Consider the following 18,406-nt stretch of genomic DNA (forward strand, 5'->3'; position numbering starts at 1 on the left):
GGGGCGTGCCTTGACTACGCCCCCTCCCTCCCTCGCCGCCAGCTGCCAGTCAGGCGAGCGCGTGCTGTTGACTGCCTCCGACCGCGCAGGCGCTGTGGCGGCTTCGGGTTCCCTCAAGCGAGGGGAGGCGAGAGAGCGCAGCAGACGCGGTTTGGAGCAGCCGGAGCCTGACGGGGCTCCTTCTTCCCCTTCTCTCCGCCAGCCGCCGCGGTCAGTGTGAGGCGCTCCGGCCGCCACCGGCTCTGGCCATGAGTCCCGACGAGAAGCCGCCGCCGCCCCCGAGCCGCTCGCGGAGCAGCCGGACGCCTCAGGTGCCGCGGCGCGGGGGGCTTCTGAGCGAGATCCGGACCCCGGTCTTCACCGAGCCTTTCCAGGAGCGCTACAGCCTCAGCCCCGGCCGGGAACTGGGCAGGTGAGGGCGCCTCGCTTTCTCTCCTCCCCCCGCCGCCCTTTCCCTCGCTGGAGCCGCTGCGGAAAACGACGACTCTGTGCACGGACTGCCCGGCTCCTGCAAAAAGGTTAACAATCAGCGCAACGCGACTGTGCAGGAGGCTTGCAGGCTGCAACTCTCCCGCACAGTTGCGTCGCTTTTTATTTTTGTATTTAACTTTTTGCAATGCTGGTCTCGCCGCGGTGGGTTGTCGGTCAGCGGTCTCCCGCTTTTCAAAACCTCCTGCTGCTTATTTTGTAAGTTGCTTTTAGTGCCGGTGAGAAAGGCGGGCTGTAAATGAAGTTTAGGAAGAGCCCCGTGACGCAGAGGGGTAACGCTGCAGTACTAAGCTCTGCTCACGACCTGAGTTCGATCCCGGCGGAAGCTGGCTTCAGGTAGCCGGCTCAAGGTTGACTCAGCCGTCCGTCTTTCCGAGGTCGGTAAAATGATTACCCAGCTTGCTGCGGGGGGGGGGGTGTAATGGCCGGGGAAGGCAATGGCAAAACCACCCTGTAAAAAGTCTGCCATGAAAACGTTGTGAAAGCAACGTCACCCCATAGTCGGAAACGCCTGGTGCTTACACAGGGGACTACCTCTGCCTCTAAATGAAGTTTGTGACTGCTAACAGGGAGCATGTGGCTGGTCAGTGTCAGCAGAGTGTTAGAGCAGAGGTCTCTAACCTTTTGGGCACAGGTTTTGTGGAAGACAATTTTTCCATGGAGAGGGGGTTTCGGGATGATGTAATTGTGCACTTTATTTATATTAGTTTGGTGTGGTGGTTAAGTGTGTGGACTCTTATCTGAGAAAACCGCGTTTGATTCCCCACTCCTCCACTTGCAGCTGCTGGAATGGCCTTGGGTCAGCCATAGCTGTTGCAGAGTTGTCCTTGAAAGGGGAGCTTCTGCGAGAGCTCTCTCCCACCCACCTCACAGGTTGTCTGTTGTGGAGGAGGAAGGTAAAGGAGATTGTGAGCTGCTCTGAGACTCTGAAATTTGGAGTGGAGGGCAGGATATAAATCCAGGGTCGTCTTATTATATAATAATAATAATAAAAAATAGAGACCTCACTCTGCCAGCAAAAGTCTGTATAGTCAAAGCGATGGTATTCCTAGTAGTAATGTATGGCTGTGAGAGCTGGACCATAAGGAAAGCCGAGTGAAGAATAGATGCTTTTGAGCTGTGGTGCTGGAGAAGACTATTGAGAGTCCCTTGGACTGCAAGAAATCAAATCAGTCAGTCCTAAGGAAAATCCACCCAGACTGTTCACTGGAAGATCAGATGCTGAAGCTCAAATACATTGGCCACCAAATGAGAAGGGAGCACTCCCTGGAGAAGATCCTGATGCTAGGAAAGACAGAAGGCAAAAGAAGAAGGGGACTGCAAAAGATGAGATGGCTGAACAGTGTTACTGATGTAACAAACACAAATTGAGCAGACTTCAGAGGGTGGTGGAAGACAGGAGGGCCTGGCGTGACTTTGTCCATGGGGTCGCAAAGAGTCGCACTCAGTTGTGCGACTGAACAACAAAAAATCAATACTCCCTCAAAAAGGATATTATAGCATTGGAGAAAGTCCAGAAAAGGGCAACTAGAATGATTAAAGGGCTGGAACACTTTCCCTATGAAGAAAGGTTGAAACGCTTGGGACTCTTTAGCTTGGAGAAACGTCGACTGCGGGGTGACATGATAGAGGTTTACAAGATAATGCATGGGATTGAGAAAGTAGAGAAAGAGGTACTTTTCTCCCTTTCTCACAATACAAGAACTTGTGGGCATTCGATGAAATTGCTGAGCAGACAGGTTATAACGGATAAAAGGAAGTACTTCTTCACCCAAAGGGTGGTTAACATGTGGAATTCACTGCCACAGGAGGTGGTGGCGGCCACAAGCATGGCCACCTTCAAGAGGGGTTTAGATAAAAATATGGAGCAGAGGTCCACCAGTGGCTATTAGCCACAGTGTGTGTATAAAAAAAAATTTTGGCCACTGTGTGACACAGAGTGTTGGACTGGATGAGCCATTGGCCTGCTCCAACGTGGCTTCTCTTATGTACCCTCTAAGCTGTAGACTCTTGTGAGCAAAAATTCTGCTTTGTGAGTTGCTGGCATTAAAGTTGTGAGCTACTGCATAAATTAGTTTGCTCTTGGACCATTTTTCCTGAACCAAGACAAAAATGTGTGAGCCAGAGGCTAAACTGTGAACTAGCTCACACTAACTCAGCTTATAGGGAAAACTGATTGAAATTTATAATGAAATTATTATACAACTCACGGCCTGGTTGCTTACAGGCAACGGACTGGTACCAGTCCACGGCCCAGGGGTTGGGGACCCCTGTGTTTGAGTGTCAGGCTTAGGTTTGGGAAGGCCTGGGTTCAAATTCCATGTTTTCTGGCTAACTGCTTGTGCTGCTCTCTGTTGAGCATGCCTCACAGGGGTGTGTGGTCCAGAAAGATGACAAGAGAGAGAAAATATGTGGAATGCCCTGGACACCTTGGAGAAAAGGGGTGGTTTTTAGAAAAGCCTGGAAAGTGAGTAGTGGGCTTCATAAACCTCCACCCTTGTTGTAGGTAGAAGGTGACGCTATGCTTGCCACTTCTCAAAGAGCACCCCTGCCTGGATAAATCAATTGTACGTGATGCGTGCCAAGCCCTGACATGTTCTTGGTTTTAAGAGACTATTAGATGCAGTTTTGACTTTTGTTGGGATAGGCAATTTGTAAAAATGTCATCCACATGGAAAGTTACTTTTATGGTACATGCCCTCATCACCTTTTAGTGCTGTGGTTGGGTAGTTTGTGCCTGATTTGGTTAGACCGTTGGGAGGGGCAGTAAAGTGGAGAAGGGGGAATGGGCAGTGTGTGTGTGTGGGGGGGGGGAATATGTCTGGCAAGTTTCCATTTTGTTTTAGATGTTAGGCAGGGTAGAATATTCCACCGGACTCAGACCCAGTCCTAATCCCTCTTTCAACCAGACGGTATCCCCTTTGCTGGGGTTTCTGCTGCCACTGTTTGTAAAGTTTCAAGGCAGGAGCTGCTGGGGAGATCAGTCGCATTCCCCTTCTCCTCCCCACCCCCCAAAAGACCACTAGCAAAGTTCTTCTCCCTGCATAATAGGGTGTGTACATGTGAATGGCAAACTTGGATATTGCGAGGACCAGAAAGCTGTATCTGTGCACACTGTGTTCCTCTCTCTCTTTTGTGGTGTTTTTAGATCCAGGTTATGTTTCTGCTAGAGGTGGTCCAAGCCACACAGTGTGATGGGAAGTGAATTTTTCTCCTCTGCATCATGGTTTACTTTTTCTAGTTGAAGTTAACAGCAACCGAGGCCTAGCTTTTGTATGTTACTGTATGGGAGGCCGGGCGGGGAGAGATGGCGTTTGGGTGTGGTGAGCATTTCGGCTCCCTTGGGCTGGAGGAGTCAAAATTGGTTTTGCTGCCATTGTGGCAATTATCACTTGCTTTTCATTTGGATGAGTAATCAAAATGAAAATGACATGAGGATTCTGGAAAATGGTCTGCGAAAAATGGTAGATGAGGGATAGAGAAAGAAATGGTGGGGTCTACATTGGATGAACGTCCATTTGCAGGTGAAATAACACAGGGATTATTTAAATTGAAGGTCCTGGATCGCAAGGTATGCATGGTATGCAGCCATGAGTAGGTGGTTTTGTTCTAAGGTATTCTTTAAATGCATCACAGTGAATTCATAATTCTATACTGAGCCTTCAATCTGATAAATTAAAGGCTTAAGGGGTTTGTTTTAACAATTGTAGATTAAAATTAAGTGATAACAGATAAGAAAAGTCATTAAATGGATTCGTACTTGAGGCTTTAATTGGGTTAGTTTCAAATCTGCTAATGCGAGTGTGAAGCTGGAATATGTATTTGATTTTCTTGAGTTATCTTTATTAACATTTATATGAGGTGTGAAGTTTGCACGAGGATTAAATGAACTTCTCACAATGCAGTTCCAAACACGGTTGCATCTTTCTAAAGTTCATTGACTTTAGTATAGTTAGAAGGGTGTAACTGCTTAGGATCACGCTGTCAGTGTATCATATGAAAGCAGCAAGAGAATCCACTTCTGTGTGATTAGACAGGATGTGAGCTGCATAATACAATGAGGTTGATAAATAGAATGCTCAGTTAGATGACACATTCTGTCCATTGACTGGTTCTTACCTGCGTTTCAAGTGTCATTTCTGACTTACAGCGACCCTCTGAATTAACAACCAACATAACATCCAGTCATTAGCAACCTTGCTCAGGTCTTGCAAATGGAGGTCCATGGCTGTTTTCTAGGTGTATATTCTATATCAGAGGTGGCGAAACTGTGGCTCAGGAGCCACATGTGGCTCTTTCACACATATTGTGTGGCCCTTGAAGTCCCCACTGCCCTGTTGGCTGGCTTTGAGAAGGCATTTATCTCTTTAAATCACTTCGCCAAGCAAAGCCAGCCAGCAGCTTGGAGAATGCATTTAAAGTTAGTTGCTTTCTTTCCACCTCTCTTTCCCATCTATTTGCCTCCCTCCCTCCTTCTTTCCTTGTGGCTCTCAAACATCTGAAGTTTATTCTGTGCGGCTCTTACATTAAGCAAGATTGGCCACCCCTGTTCTATATGCTCTCAATAGATAGTGGTAAGTTAGAGGTTGCAGAATTTGGGTGCCTGATGCTTCTGATAGGTCTGCTTGTTAGCACTGTACCAGTAAGCATGTTGTTAGTTTGATAAAGATACAATGCACTGTTTCTAGATAACAATAATTTGCAATGAAATGGTCTAGAGCTAATGATATTTCAGTGGACAAGAAGCATTATGCTAGCTGTTGAGGCCACTAATGCTCTTCCTCAGGTATCAAAAGCTTGTTGAATCTTTTGTGATAATTTAGTCTTAATAAAATTGCATTGAATTGATATGGCTGTACAACTTTTTCTGTGTCCAGCCCAGGAGTATTTGCCATTGGAGGTGCTGTTAGATACCATGTAGGTAGCAATTTCATTGGATTGGATTGCCAAACAGTGACCCTCCCCTGCCCATCCCCAAGTATTTGAGTTCTTATTTATCTCATCTGTTATCCACAGTAAGTATAAAAAGGAAATGCATAAATAAGTGCTGGGATGGATTCAGCCATCCTCTGAGGAGCTTTCTGCAACTTGAGGAAGGCTTCAGACTTCGTTCAGTGGAGTGGCAGGATCCACCACACACTGTATTGCACTCTTGAAAGTCAAGCTAAGGCTGAGCAATGGATTGCTCAAAGTTATTTGTATCTCAGATTGCATCTAAAAACATGATGTCCTGTTTTGTCAGTGGGATTAATTTCTATGAAATGTGTTGTGCTCTGGACATAATACTTCCGCAACGAAATGGGCTGTTTTTTTGTTTGTGGCTGATGTGGTTTTTTAAAAAAATTGTTTGATTTTGTGATTAAAATTGTACGTCTCATGTTGAGCCATCTCTGAATGCAAGGAAAACACAAATGCATTAAATAGAGATGTAAACAAGCGGGACACCTGCAAGGACTTGTGTGGGGCATCTCATTTCCCCTGGTAGCCGCCTTTCCCAACATTTTCTGTTTCCTGGCCGCTCCCCTTAGCCTATCCCCTTTCCTGCTTTCTACAGTCATCTATCTAGGGTCGCCAGAATGAGGCTGGCAGCTGGTAGGAGACTCAGCAAGGCATCGAGGGCACCTGCCAGCAATGTAATGACTTTGCTGGAGGCGCACTGACATCACTTCTGGTCATGCAGGAAGTGCCTGCTTCAAGACACTGACCATTCCCCCTCCCATATTTTCTCTTTTATTTTTTGCCCAGCTGAGTAGCAGCAGAAAGTGTCGAACTCATTTGTTATGAGGGCCAGATCTGACATAAATGAGACCTTGATGGGCCGGGCCATGTCGGGTTGGGTTGGGCCATGCGTGTACCTGTTTAAGATTAGGTAGAAGAGATATAATCTTTATAAAGGACACAGACAAACACAAATATATTTTTAAAAAACTTAAAACATGCACTCATTAAAACGTTAGCACTCATTGGTCTTAAATATGCTTTCTTTGTATTTCTCCCATGGGATGCAGGGAACTGGGCAAAGGAAGCTCTGGCTCCTTCCTTCCTTCCCCAGGGGACTGGGGGGGAAGCCTCAGCCAATAGAAAGGCTTGGTTCAGTAGCTCCACTGTGCAATTGAGAGAGACTAGCAAAGCAAGCTATTCCTCCCCTCTTCCTCCCCAAGGGAGGAGTCTCAGCCAATGGAGAAAATAGAGGTTTTGCTCTGTAGCTCCTGTGCAATTGAGCAAGCCTTGCAAAGCAAGGTGTTACAAAGAAGGAATCAAGAGAGAGGGAGAAGGAAGCAGATGACAGCCAGTTGTTGGGGGGCCTGATAGGAGCCTTCCGGGGGCCTGATTCAGCCCTCAAACTGCATGTTTGACACCCCTGGTCTAATCTGCTCCCACCCTGTCTTCAACTTTTCCTTCTTCCTTCCCTCTGTAGCCCCTTCTGAGGAAACGTCTGGCTGCGTTGTGTGATGGATGCTGCCATTAAGGTTGGCCAAGTTGCACTGATAGTGGTGATTGTCATCAGGCCTGTCTTTATAGTCCTCTAGCAGGGGATATGACAGGGATAGGAATGGGAGCTTTTACAATGCTATTTTTGGTTTTGGTTTTATAGGAACCACGGTTTTGAAGGCTGGGCAGTATTGTTGTAGTTGCCTGGGAACCCTCCAATAGCCCTGAGATCTCAGAACTTGATCTGAGTGGACATTCTTTTCTTGAAACTATAGGTGTTTTTATTATTTGGGGAAGCTTTAATCCCCACATATATTTTTTAAAGAATTCTTCAGGTTTGTAGAGAACTCTCCCCTTTCTATACCTGTTTGGATTTTGCAGATTTTTTTGATCCACACTCTATGGCCCATTTTGAATTAGATATATAATGTATGGTTTATTGTATTCGAAAGTATATTTAGTTTAATTTTCTCTCACTCCTGAGAACATCTAAGGTTGAAAATAAGCTGTGAACGGTTCTCAGTGCTTGATCTTCCACAAAAGTGTTCTTGCACTTTTTAATAGAAGTACATACATTTTAGCCACAAGTTTCATTTGATATCACTGAAAGAATGATATTGTAGTTCATACGAAGACCACTTCTCACAGTTTGGGTAGAATATATATGAATATACATATGATGCATGACTGGGGTACTTACACCATCTACTTTTTGGCATATTACATAAATCACTAATTCACTGAGTCCTTTTGAAGGACTATGTAGGAAACCAAAGACCATGGTGCTGGGCTGTCATAACTGTCCTTGAAACCTTGTATTGTGCAATATACCTTTCTGTTAAAGTTCTATAAAGTACGGTACAACAAAAACACTAAACATTTGTTCTAGCAAACTATTTATAAGGATTAGTTATGTTGTTTATTCTTAAGAAATAAGATTACTTGGAATACATATGTCAATGGAAACTTTTTGTAAAAAAAAATCTCAGTATAGTGTACAAATGGGATTAGATGATGGTTACTTCTTTAATCACCCATCCTGGCCAAGGCCAGACTCTGAGCGATATGCAACAAATAAAACCAGGGCGCTTTTTTGTAGAATAAGCCCAGCAGGAACTCATTTGCATCCTAGGCCACACTCCCAATGCCAAGCCAGCCAGAACTGCGTTTCTGCTCAAAAAAAGTCCTGAATAGAACAACTCGAAATTGATAACATTCCAATTAAAACATTTCAAATGTTTTAATTGGAATTAAAATTGAAAGCCAGTAAAACTCTAAAAACCCATGATGGCATCCTGCTAGTTAAGTTCTCCTTCCGAACTATCAGAGCATACGGGGAGGGGAGAGTAAAATTTCTGAAGGGTGGACAGAAAAGGAGGGAAAGGCACCAGCCACTGCTTTCAATCAAAAGCCTGGGGGAATATCTCTGCCTTAAAGACCCTGAGGAATTGCATAAGGTCCTGCAAGCCCGGATGTTATCTGCCAGAGAGTTCCACCAGGTTGGGGCCAGGAAAGAAAAAGTCCTATCCCTAGTTGAGGACAGCCAGGCCTCCTTAGGGCTGGGGATCACCTGCAGATTATTACTAGAAGAACATGATGCTTGACCAGAGACATAGTGGAGGAGACTGTCCCACAGATATGTTGGTCCCACACCTCTCAAGGCCTTAATGATCAAAACCAAGACCTTAAATCTGACTCAGTACTCAACTGGCACAGCACAGGTTGTATATGTGCCATCGTGGTGTTCCTGACAGGACTTGCGCTGCTGCATTCTGGACCTTTCTTTCTTTCTTTATCCCGTTCTCTCCACAAGCGGACTCAGGGCGGCTGCCAACATTATATTCACATGTTAAAAGTTCCATCCCCAGCCACAGAACCTCCGTCTTCTATGGGTTCTAGGTGCTTAAATAGAGTTCTAGGTGCTTAAATCCATTTCCAAGCTTTATCCAGGCCTAAGTGGCAGACAGTGGCTTTCCATTAATTTCAAGGACATACAGTCCTCTCATACTGGGCTTGGGGGTGGGGAGGGGGTGAAAGTTCTGGGAAAGGTTGACTTCCACCACCTTTGATTTAAACCAATCAAGTCCTTGCAAGTTCTAGATACTTCAAGAGGTGAAGTTTGGCTTTTCTGCAGTCAGAGAAGCCCGATACACAAGAGGGTTTTTTTCCATTGTGCACAGGGCCAGTGTATCTGAGTAGGCCAGGTAGGTGGCTGCCTAGGGCACTACCCAGCCATAGGGGCACTCAGCGGCTGCTCTCCGTCGCTCTGGAAGACTTCTATGGCAAGGGGAAGCAGTCTCAGAGCACCTCCCAAGTGTACATGCCACTTGCCCACTGCCCCTGCTCTTCCCTCCCACCTGTTGGCATGCTTCCTCCCCAACTTTGGTCTCCTTCCAGCACTCTGCATAGTGTGTCAGCCTCGCTTTCCCCTACAAACTGTCTATTGCTTGGCATGCCCCCCCCACGTGCACCACTGCTTATCTGGGAGCTGCCGCTGCTGCTGGGTCCTTTTTGCAGACTCTGCAAGGGAGTGTGAAGCACTGCCACCAGTGGTTGTATCCTGCAGCCTTCTGAGTCACCTGCAGCACCCAGGGAGACCATGAAACAGGTGCAGGGGCTCTGGTGGCTCCCAGGGCCTTGGTGAGGGTTTGGGAGGGCACGGCAGGGACCCTGGGGCATCAGCAGCTCCTAGGGCCTCTCGGAGGCCTTGAGAAAATGGGTGGCGGCGGCTGGCAGGCTATTTCAGTGCGCTTTGGAGGTGGCAGAAGAACAGCAGCTCCCACGCCCTTCTGGAGGTTGTGGGAGGTGTCGGGGGAGAGCAGCCTCCAGCAGTGGATAGCCAGGCCATGTCAAATGGTGGGTAGGCTTGCTTCAGCCCCACAAGCAATGCCATGTTGCCTCTTGGTGAAGTGAGACGCGTTTTGGCTGTTGGTTTGAATGTGGCCGGGCCAACAGTGGACAGGGGAGAGCAGAGTCAGCCAATGACCTGCAAGAACAGTTGATTGATGGGCCAAAGGTTGATGGAGCGCACCCCTAACCAGTGGGAGAGCTCTGTTTGGCCAATATGACTTTGCTTTTATTCTTATAGAGATTAATAATTCACTTTTTCTGGGCTATCTTGGCTAGGAGATTGATGGTAAAGATACTTCTACTGATACTGTTATTTGTATGCAATTGTGTACTGACAAATTTAAATAAAAAGATTTAAAAAAAACCCATTTAATGGAAAACGACAAAAGATTAGGAAAGGAGGGGAAGGAAAGCTAGCCTTTGTCTAGATGACAGAGAAAGGCACATGATATTGGCTTTGCAGACTCCCAGAACAAAGGTTTAGCACTGTAAAATTACAGGAGCCATGAAAGCATGCAACACTCTGAAAATCATGGCCAGTATAAAGTCAGGTTTTTCCCACTGATGTTCAGATATTATTATAAATTTAATGCCACCTTGGCAGAGAATTATCCGTACCAACAACAGCCATTAGCATGGATCTAGTGAGGTAGCCCCATACCTGCCTATGTGGTAGAGGCATGCCTCAAAGTCTTTTGGGAACAAACACAGAAGAAAAGTAAAATATGAACATTTCCTCAGTTTGAGTACTTAAATCCAGACTAGCGATTCAATAGGAACAAAATGAAATTGCTGAGCAGTCAAGTTAGAACTGATAAAAGGAAGTACTTCTTCACCCAAAGGATGATTAACACGTGGAATTCACTGCCACAGGAGGTGGTGGCAGCTACAAGCATAGCATGCTTCAAGAGGGGATTGGATAAGCATATGGAGCAGAGGTCCATCAGTGGCTATTAGCCACAGCGTTTTGTTCGAACTCTCTGTCTGGGGCAGTGATGCTCTGTATTCTTGGTGCTTGGGGGGCACCATGGAAGTGCTTCTAGCCCACTGATGGACCTCCTGATGGCACATGGGTTTTTTGGCCACTGTGTGACACAGTATTGGATTGGATGGGCCATTGGCCTGGTCCAGCATGGCTTCTCTTATGTTCTTTATTCAGCAAATGATAGAACATTGAACCATATAAAGCTAAAAAAGAAATCAAAAGTGTTCAGGAATGGATTAAAAAAATGCATGCAGTATTTTTAATGAGAAATTTGAAGATCTAGTCAAAATTGTACACAACAAAAATGCATTGTTTATGAAACAGCTGAAATATAAAAATGGTTAATATTAGTCTCTCGCCCATGTTGGTCTTAAATAAAGTTCAACATGTTAATGAACAATATACTCAACTGGTGCTAGGGTACAAGAATTTTGAATTGTGTAAGATCATATGACTATAATATGAGGCTTTTCTCTGCAACGTAATTATTGAATCTAAAAAATGGTTGGATCCAGACTGAAAATTTCTGCTAAGGGGAGGTATAATTTCTGTCAGTTCCCTCTTCCTGCTGCTGATTTGCTTCTCATGTTATTCCTGGGAGTTCTCTGTCTCTCAAGAGCAGCATTTTGGGAGATAAATGGGCTTCAATGGAATGGATAATGCAGAAAAGTATCGTTCTATTGACGGAAGTATCTTCCACTTGAAGGAAATTTAGTCTGGTTCAGCCTACTTTATACAAAATATAATTAAAGATTCATATCTGTTTTATAGCTTTGTGTGATCTGAGAGGTGGCAATAGTTTTAAGCAGGGCTTTTTTGGTAGAAAAAGCCCAGCAGGAACTCATTTGCATCTTAGGCCACACCCTGTGATGTCACCACTGTTTCACATAGGGCTTTTTTTGTAGAAAAAGCTCCTCAGGAATTCATCTGCATGTTAGCACACACACCCTGATGCCAACCAGAACTGTGTTCCTGTGCGTTCCTGCTCAAAAAAGCCTTGGTTTTAAGACTGTACCTCCTGCTTGTTAGGGAATGTCTTGTTCAGAATATTGGGACTCGTTGTCGAATAAGCATATTTCAGATTCAGCTGTAAAAGAACACCAACCTTTCTGTGATGAGGAAGAAAAAGACTGCTAGCAGTGAAATACATGAATAAAGAATTTTCACATTTGTTTCTTTTTCTCAAAGTGTATCTGGCGGTGGTGAGTATCCCCATGCAAGATGCTGACATCTAGAATTAATTCATAGTCTAATGTGGTCCCTTTGTTTTCAAGCCCTCTTTCACACCTTCACAAAGATTAATTTCCTCACTGAAGTTACTATTAATAAGACTAGAACTCACAATAGTGACAGGACATGTTGTGGGTTACTTTAAGAAACTATTATTTGATGTCACATTCTTCGTTGTTCGCTAGTGGAACCCATGGCAACAGGAAAGTGGGTAAACATATGACGTAAAAGCTTTTTGCTTATCGAGCTTGACTTGCAATCAGTAGGGCCTTTGTTTCTTTTCTTTGAACCAGGAGACCTGCCAGCATAAACCATGCTTTTTGAGGTTGGTCCTCTCAAGAAATAACCTTGAGCTCCATCTAATAACTTTGAAATCCAGGGAAGCCATTCAGATTTTTAGGCAATATCGTACTGCAAACATTAAATTTTGGTAATGAAACCATTTCACTCTACTGTGTGTTCCTGCTTTTATTATTTAAATTTCAGCCCTGCAATAAATAGCCCTAGCCCATGAATGCCCAACCAAGAATCATCTTCCTTTCCCTGGATTAAATAATTTGTATTCCTCTTGTGCACCAGTCTTGCACTTCCTCTTGGTTTTGAAGATTTTAAAAGTAAATTCTCACGCCCTGCCCTTAGCTGCATTTACGTGGAACTAATTTGTTGTTTTTTTTGAAAGCCTGTATGTTTATGTAGCATTAGGATCACAACCTTGGGAATGGTTTTAAGGAAGGAAGAACTTCAACATAAGAGTTGAAATTCAATAGACCAATAAAACACCAGTCGTGAGTACGTGCAATAGAGTTCGAAATATATTTGACATTGAGTTTTGTTAGTTATTTTAGAAGTAACTTTTAAACCTTTCTTGCTTAGGTACCGGTACAGGCAAGCATAATATTTCTATAGTGTTGGACATTAACAGACTAACATTCTGCATTGATTGGTAAATCTAGAAGAGGGCAAATGCTGTATAACTTAACGGTCATACATTAGTGCAAGCACAGCCTCGTTTGTTTAAAGTTTTACACCTTATCTTTTGTCAGACTTTCTTTCAAAGTGCCTTGCACGTATTTCTAAAAAAATACTCAACGGCCCTTGCATCTCATAACTGGTAGTATAAGGTCTGCCCATAAGGTATTTGGGCAACTGGCAGTTATGCACAAATTGTTACTGGCAGAGAGGGGGAAGCAGGTTTCCTGCAGCTCCTTTGCCTGATAACTAGGATGAGCTGGTTTTTCTTTGGAGTTGGCGGTCGTCTTGGGAGAGAGAGGACAGAGATCCAAGTGTCCTTCCCCTCATATCTGCAGTCTCTGAGCAACTGGCTATGAACACAGCAATCCACCTGTTTGAAAGGAGGGCAGTAGGTACCTCACATTGGAGATTTCACACCACAGTAAAGGGGAGAATGACAACTGTATTACTTTATGGTGATAGATGCTAAGCTTTCATCAAGGCACCATGGGACAATTTGAATTTTTGCTTGCCAGATTCAACAGGAAAAGATCACAGGTATCATGTGTTGCTTAGTAGAGAGATGGGGGCAGACTGCAAGAAGTTGTGATCATAGGAGCATGGAGCCCATGACAACATCACTTGCTAGTCATAGGTGGACATACCTATAACGTGTGTGTGTGATAACAGTGCATGATAATGCATGGCAATGTTGGCACTATTCCATGATGTTACTATGTTCTACTTCATATGCAACAGAAATATAAGACCACCTTGCCCTTAGGGAAGGGTGTGACTCAGTAGTGGAGCATCTCCTTTGCATGCAGAAAGTCTAGGTTTTGTCCCTGGCATCTCTACTTTAAGAAAGCATCATATAGCAGGTGATGTGAAAGTCCACTGTGAGTCAAATGGGCTATCCTGATCTTCTGACTTAGTAGGAGGAAGTGTATGAATCAATATGCTGCTTGTAACATGAGACCTAATTCCTTATTCAGCTATAAAGCTCTGCCTAGTCTACCTCACAGGGTGGTTTTATTTATTTGTTCCATTTCTATCCCATCCTTCCTGCTGAAGCAGGCTCAGGGCAGGTTACAGCATAAGGGTTCATACAATAAGCCATGTCTGAAATCTAAAATTATATTGATTAATACATTGAGAATGCATCTTGTTACCCTGAGTCTGTTTCAAGTTTTAGTAATGGTATGATCAATGTTAGAGCCAAACAACCAAGCAATTTCATGGCAATTTGAACCAGTAGTTTGAACAGGCAGTTGGAGCAGGAGGAGCCAATCATATTGGACGTTTTCTAAGATGAAGGAAAAATTGATGCAAGCCACCTTGAGTTCCTTGGAAGAAAGGTGAGATGAAAATGTCATAAAATTATCACTTTGACAGGAAGACCCACAAGGAAAGAAGCTTGGGCAATTCAGGCATCTTATGCAGCAACTCCACAGTTTATTTGCTTGTCCTGCTGTATCCCTGCAAAGTAAAATGGGACATGAGCATTTAGTCCATAATAGCAGTGGTGGGAGTAGATTGCCCTATGCCAGGGGTGGCCAACGGTAACTCTCCAGATTTTTTTTGCTTACAACTCCCATCAGCCTCAGCCAGCACGGCCAATGGCTGGGGCTGATGGGAGTTGTAGGCAAAAAACATCTGGAGATTTTCTGTTGGCTACCGCTGCCCTATGCTCATCACAAAGGTGGCTGTCCTCCCTGTTTGCCTTTATTAATGCCTGATGGAGCCTCACCTGTGTGTGGGTTTTCATGGGCCAGAGGGTCCCCATTTACAAACAGCGCATGCTTATTTTGTACCTTTTGTGTTGTAAATACTGCTAGACTTGTTGACAGAGGAGGGCTTGTTAGCCAACATGTGGTGATGATACATTGCAACATGTGATCATCTATTGCAGTGGATTAGGGAAGGACGTGGGATTCACTTGCTGCATCAGTCCCTTTGAGGCATGAAAACTTTTCCTTGCCTGTTTGGGGTACATTGTCCTTGCACCTGCAATTGGAAGAATGGAATAGTAGTTCTTGCCGCAGGTATCTGTGGTGGAGTATCGGTAGGAGTTTTGAGAAACCAGTATTAGAAATACATTCCCTGTATTTGTGTGTGTGTGTGTGTTCCAGAGCTCCTCCCCAACTTGTGTGTATGTGTCGGTTCTAAGGCGAACCCCGAGTGGTATAGTTCTGTGCCATGCACACAACTGGAATTAGCTGAAATAGGAGTGACTTGGCAATGGTATATATGCTGTGCTACTTTGTTGGGCACCCCAATAGATTGTAGGCAGCTATTTCAGGCTGTTCAATGTGTTTAGTGAGAGCAGGACAACATACAGCACCTCTTTCCCCATTTAAATTTTTGGCCAGGGTATCAAGGTATTGGGGGAGTTAAAGATACCAACTAATGTGCTGCCCAGCTCTGGTCTTTACATTGGTGCCATGATGATGATATATCTGTGTATTTTCAAGATTGCTAACACAAGGATTCAGTCTCTGGCTCTCTAGCTGGCATCATCAAGGCACCATGGCATAGCCAGACTACAGGATTGCAAAAGTACCAATAAAAGCTGAGACTGTGGGCAAGTTTTCCTGTGTAATTGGTTAATGCTGGTCTGGGTTCCTAGAGCCCAGTTGTGTTGGATATGTGTTGGAATACAAGCTGTGCACATTTCAGACATTATAGAGTTAACTGTTTACCTGATAGAGGAAGTGATGTATTGCAACCTAAACCCAAGCATACAAACACAACATTGGTCAGAAAGGATGTTAGGTGTGAAATGCTTTGATCTTATACGCAAGCTGAATAGCCTGTCTTCCTGTTTGCAACTGCTTTCTGGGAACAAGAAGTTAGACAAAGGGTTGTTGTATGATGTAGCCATGGAAAGGACAGACATAGTTAGATTAGCTGGTAAGCTGAGTTGTATTTCTTTTTTATACCAAGTACCCTATCCTGATGTTTTCTAGTAAACTTTATTTCTTTTGATAAGCTTAAGCCTCGACTCCAATTATTGCCACTCCACGCTTCTGAATTTAATATATTTTTTTCATCAATATGGTAATTTCATGCCACATGAGATGTTGTCTGACAAACTTGGTAACAAGCCGGGAGTTTTGGCTCTGCCCTGTTAGTGAAACGGGTCTACCCGTTTGGAGAATGCTTCTCCCCACAGCTATACTTAGTTTACAGATGGTCTCTCCTCTTAGATTTAACTGCTTTTTCCATGCTTCTGTTGTAACTTCATGGCTGGATGGTAGAAACATGCTGTATATAAGACTGCCTTTGAAGATAATCTAGAAGCTTTGGTTAGTATAGGGTACAGCTGCTTTACTTACTGACCCATTCAGGTCTGATCATACTGTATCCACTTTGAAACAGTTGGGTTACCTGTGTTTGTGGGTTCAGTTCCAGGCGCTGGTGCCCCTCAGACCCAAGTCCCATGTTCTTGAAGGATGGTTTCTGCTGGCATGAACTGGTGCACCACCAGATTGTCACCATGAGTTCTGCTGGCTGTTGCCTTGCACAGATCTATAAGAACAGCTGTCGTCTGACCTGAGGAGCTTTGGGTGGTGGATTCATCCCTATAGAAGTCTCTTTGGAGTAGATCAATAGAGGGAAATTCAACGTTTGTGTCTGTTTGTAGTCTGTTCAGTAAAGAAATCCATTCTCTGACTTTTTTTGCTTCTTATTCTGGATCAGCTGAACCTTAGATATCAATAGTCCAATGCCCTTAAAAGAAAAGCAAGGCTGAGAGTATTGTGAGGCATTTTGGTGGCATTATTTGTTGCTCTATCTTTCCAAATCCTAGAATATAAAAAGCAGCAGGACTTACAGTTTTGAAAAGGAGAACTGTTTTACAGAATGCATTCTTGCAAGTGCACCAAATGTATGAGGTTTTTGCTTGTTAATTATGATGGCTTAATTAAAATTTATTTCAGTTAGTCTTTTTTGAAGAATGCATACAGAAGCATCTTTACACTGCTCCTTTTAGGTCATTGTTATCTGTACCATTAAACAGTGATCTCAAAGGACAGTTATTTGTTACATAGTTTTCTTGTTGTATACACACATAGACACCTGGGGCATAAAACAATCTGTCAACAATAATTTTTTTTGCCATTGTGGTGCTTTCTTTTTTTATCCCAACCAGTGTCCTGGGTAATTTTGCAACTGATTCAGACACTTGAGTGAATTGTTAGAGAACTGTAAGTTGGTGAAAACAATACTCCTCATTGGACAGATTATCTCACTGTAGATAGATACGAGGGACAGAACAAGATACCCAGCTTACTAACAGTGCTGGTGATTGATATTTGTTTTCCTTAATTTATATATATATTTTTAGTATCTTGAATTCAAAGTTTGGATATTGTGACACTTGTAGAGCCACAAACATTGATTTGTTTGACAGTTGGTGTTTGGAATGGAGTTTGAGGTTAGCACACACCCCAAATATGTGTTTTGTTTCTGTACTTTTACATATTTGTTGCACGTCAACCATGTAGGGGATTTGGTGAAAGAAACCTGGCAGCTGACACACAGGCATTTGTGTTTTCCTCTGGGTTTTGGGTTTGTTCTGTGAGGAGTGTAGCTTAAAATTGCACACTGCTTATCTCCATCAATGTGCCTTCTGTCATTCTAGGGGAAAATTTGCGGTGGTAAAGAAGTGTGTGAAAAAAGAGACAGAAAAAGAGTTTGCAGCAAAATTCATGAGAAAACGACGAAAAGGTCAAGACTGCCGGATGGAGATAATTCATGAGATAGCAGTTCTGGAATTGGCACAACGCAACCACTGGGTTATTAGCTTGCATGAAGTCTATGAGACACCAACAGAAATGATCCTCGTTTTGGAATAGTAAGTACCAATTACTGCAAAGTCTTTTTTTATCAAATTAGAGAGAGCTTATTCTGTGACTCGTTTTGGTAAAAAAATATCCTAAGTCCTTCCATCAAAAACTTCAACTTGGTCTTATTCAGTTTTTATTTCACCACATTTCTGGGGCTCAAGACAAGTTACAACTTTCAAAAAGATGCATATGTTGAGATAAATATGAAGTCAAGTACAGAATATACACTTAACAGGACAACTCTACAAAAACACATTTTGTATTAAGTGTAAAGGTTATGCTACATACGCCTGATTTAAAAACTTAGCATTTACAATGTCTTTTTTTTAAAGAGTTTGAAGTACTTCGTGTATATGGTCTCCACAATTGCTTTATCAGTTTGATAATCTTAGGCTGGTATTTTCTGTCTGTATTGCAGAGACTGAAAGGATAGAAGCCAGCTTGTAAATTCTTAGCTGAGGAAATGTTTCAGTTTGAGACTCATGACTCATGTTTTTAATCACCACACTGATTCAGTCCTGTGTGCTCTTACATTGGAAGTAAGCACCATTGAACAAAGTGAGACTGACTTCCGAGTAAAGATGTGTAAGACTAGGCTTCTCAAGTTAGCTTGGATGTC

At 43.6% G+C, this 18,406-nt stretch overlaps 1 protein-coding gene across 1 annotated transcript in view; it reads left to right on the forward strand.

Moving 5' to 3' along the window:
- STK17A (serine/threonine kinase 17a) overlaps nt 1-18,406 on the forward strand; it is a 29,357-nt gene continuing 10,951 nt past the window's right edge. Inside the window, exons 1-2 of the mRNA XM_060247688.1 lie at nt 1-412; nt 17,583-17,795. Coding sequence (XP_060103671.1) covers nt 249-412; nt 17,583-17,795 — 377 coding nt within the window. The 5' untranslated portion in view covers nt 1-248. The remainder of the gene's footprint in view (nt 413-17,582; nt 17,796-18,406) is intronic.

Source organism: Heteronotia binoei, chromosome 10 (genome assembly GCF_032191835.1).
Source record: "Heteronotia binoei isolate CCM8104 ecotype False Entrance Well chromosome 10, APGP_CSIRO_Hbin_v1, whole genome shotgun sequence".
Taxonomy (NCBI): domain Eukaryota; kingdom Metazoa; phylum Chordata; class Lepidosauria; order Squamata; family Gekkonidae; genus Heteronotia; species Heteronotia binoei.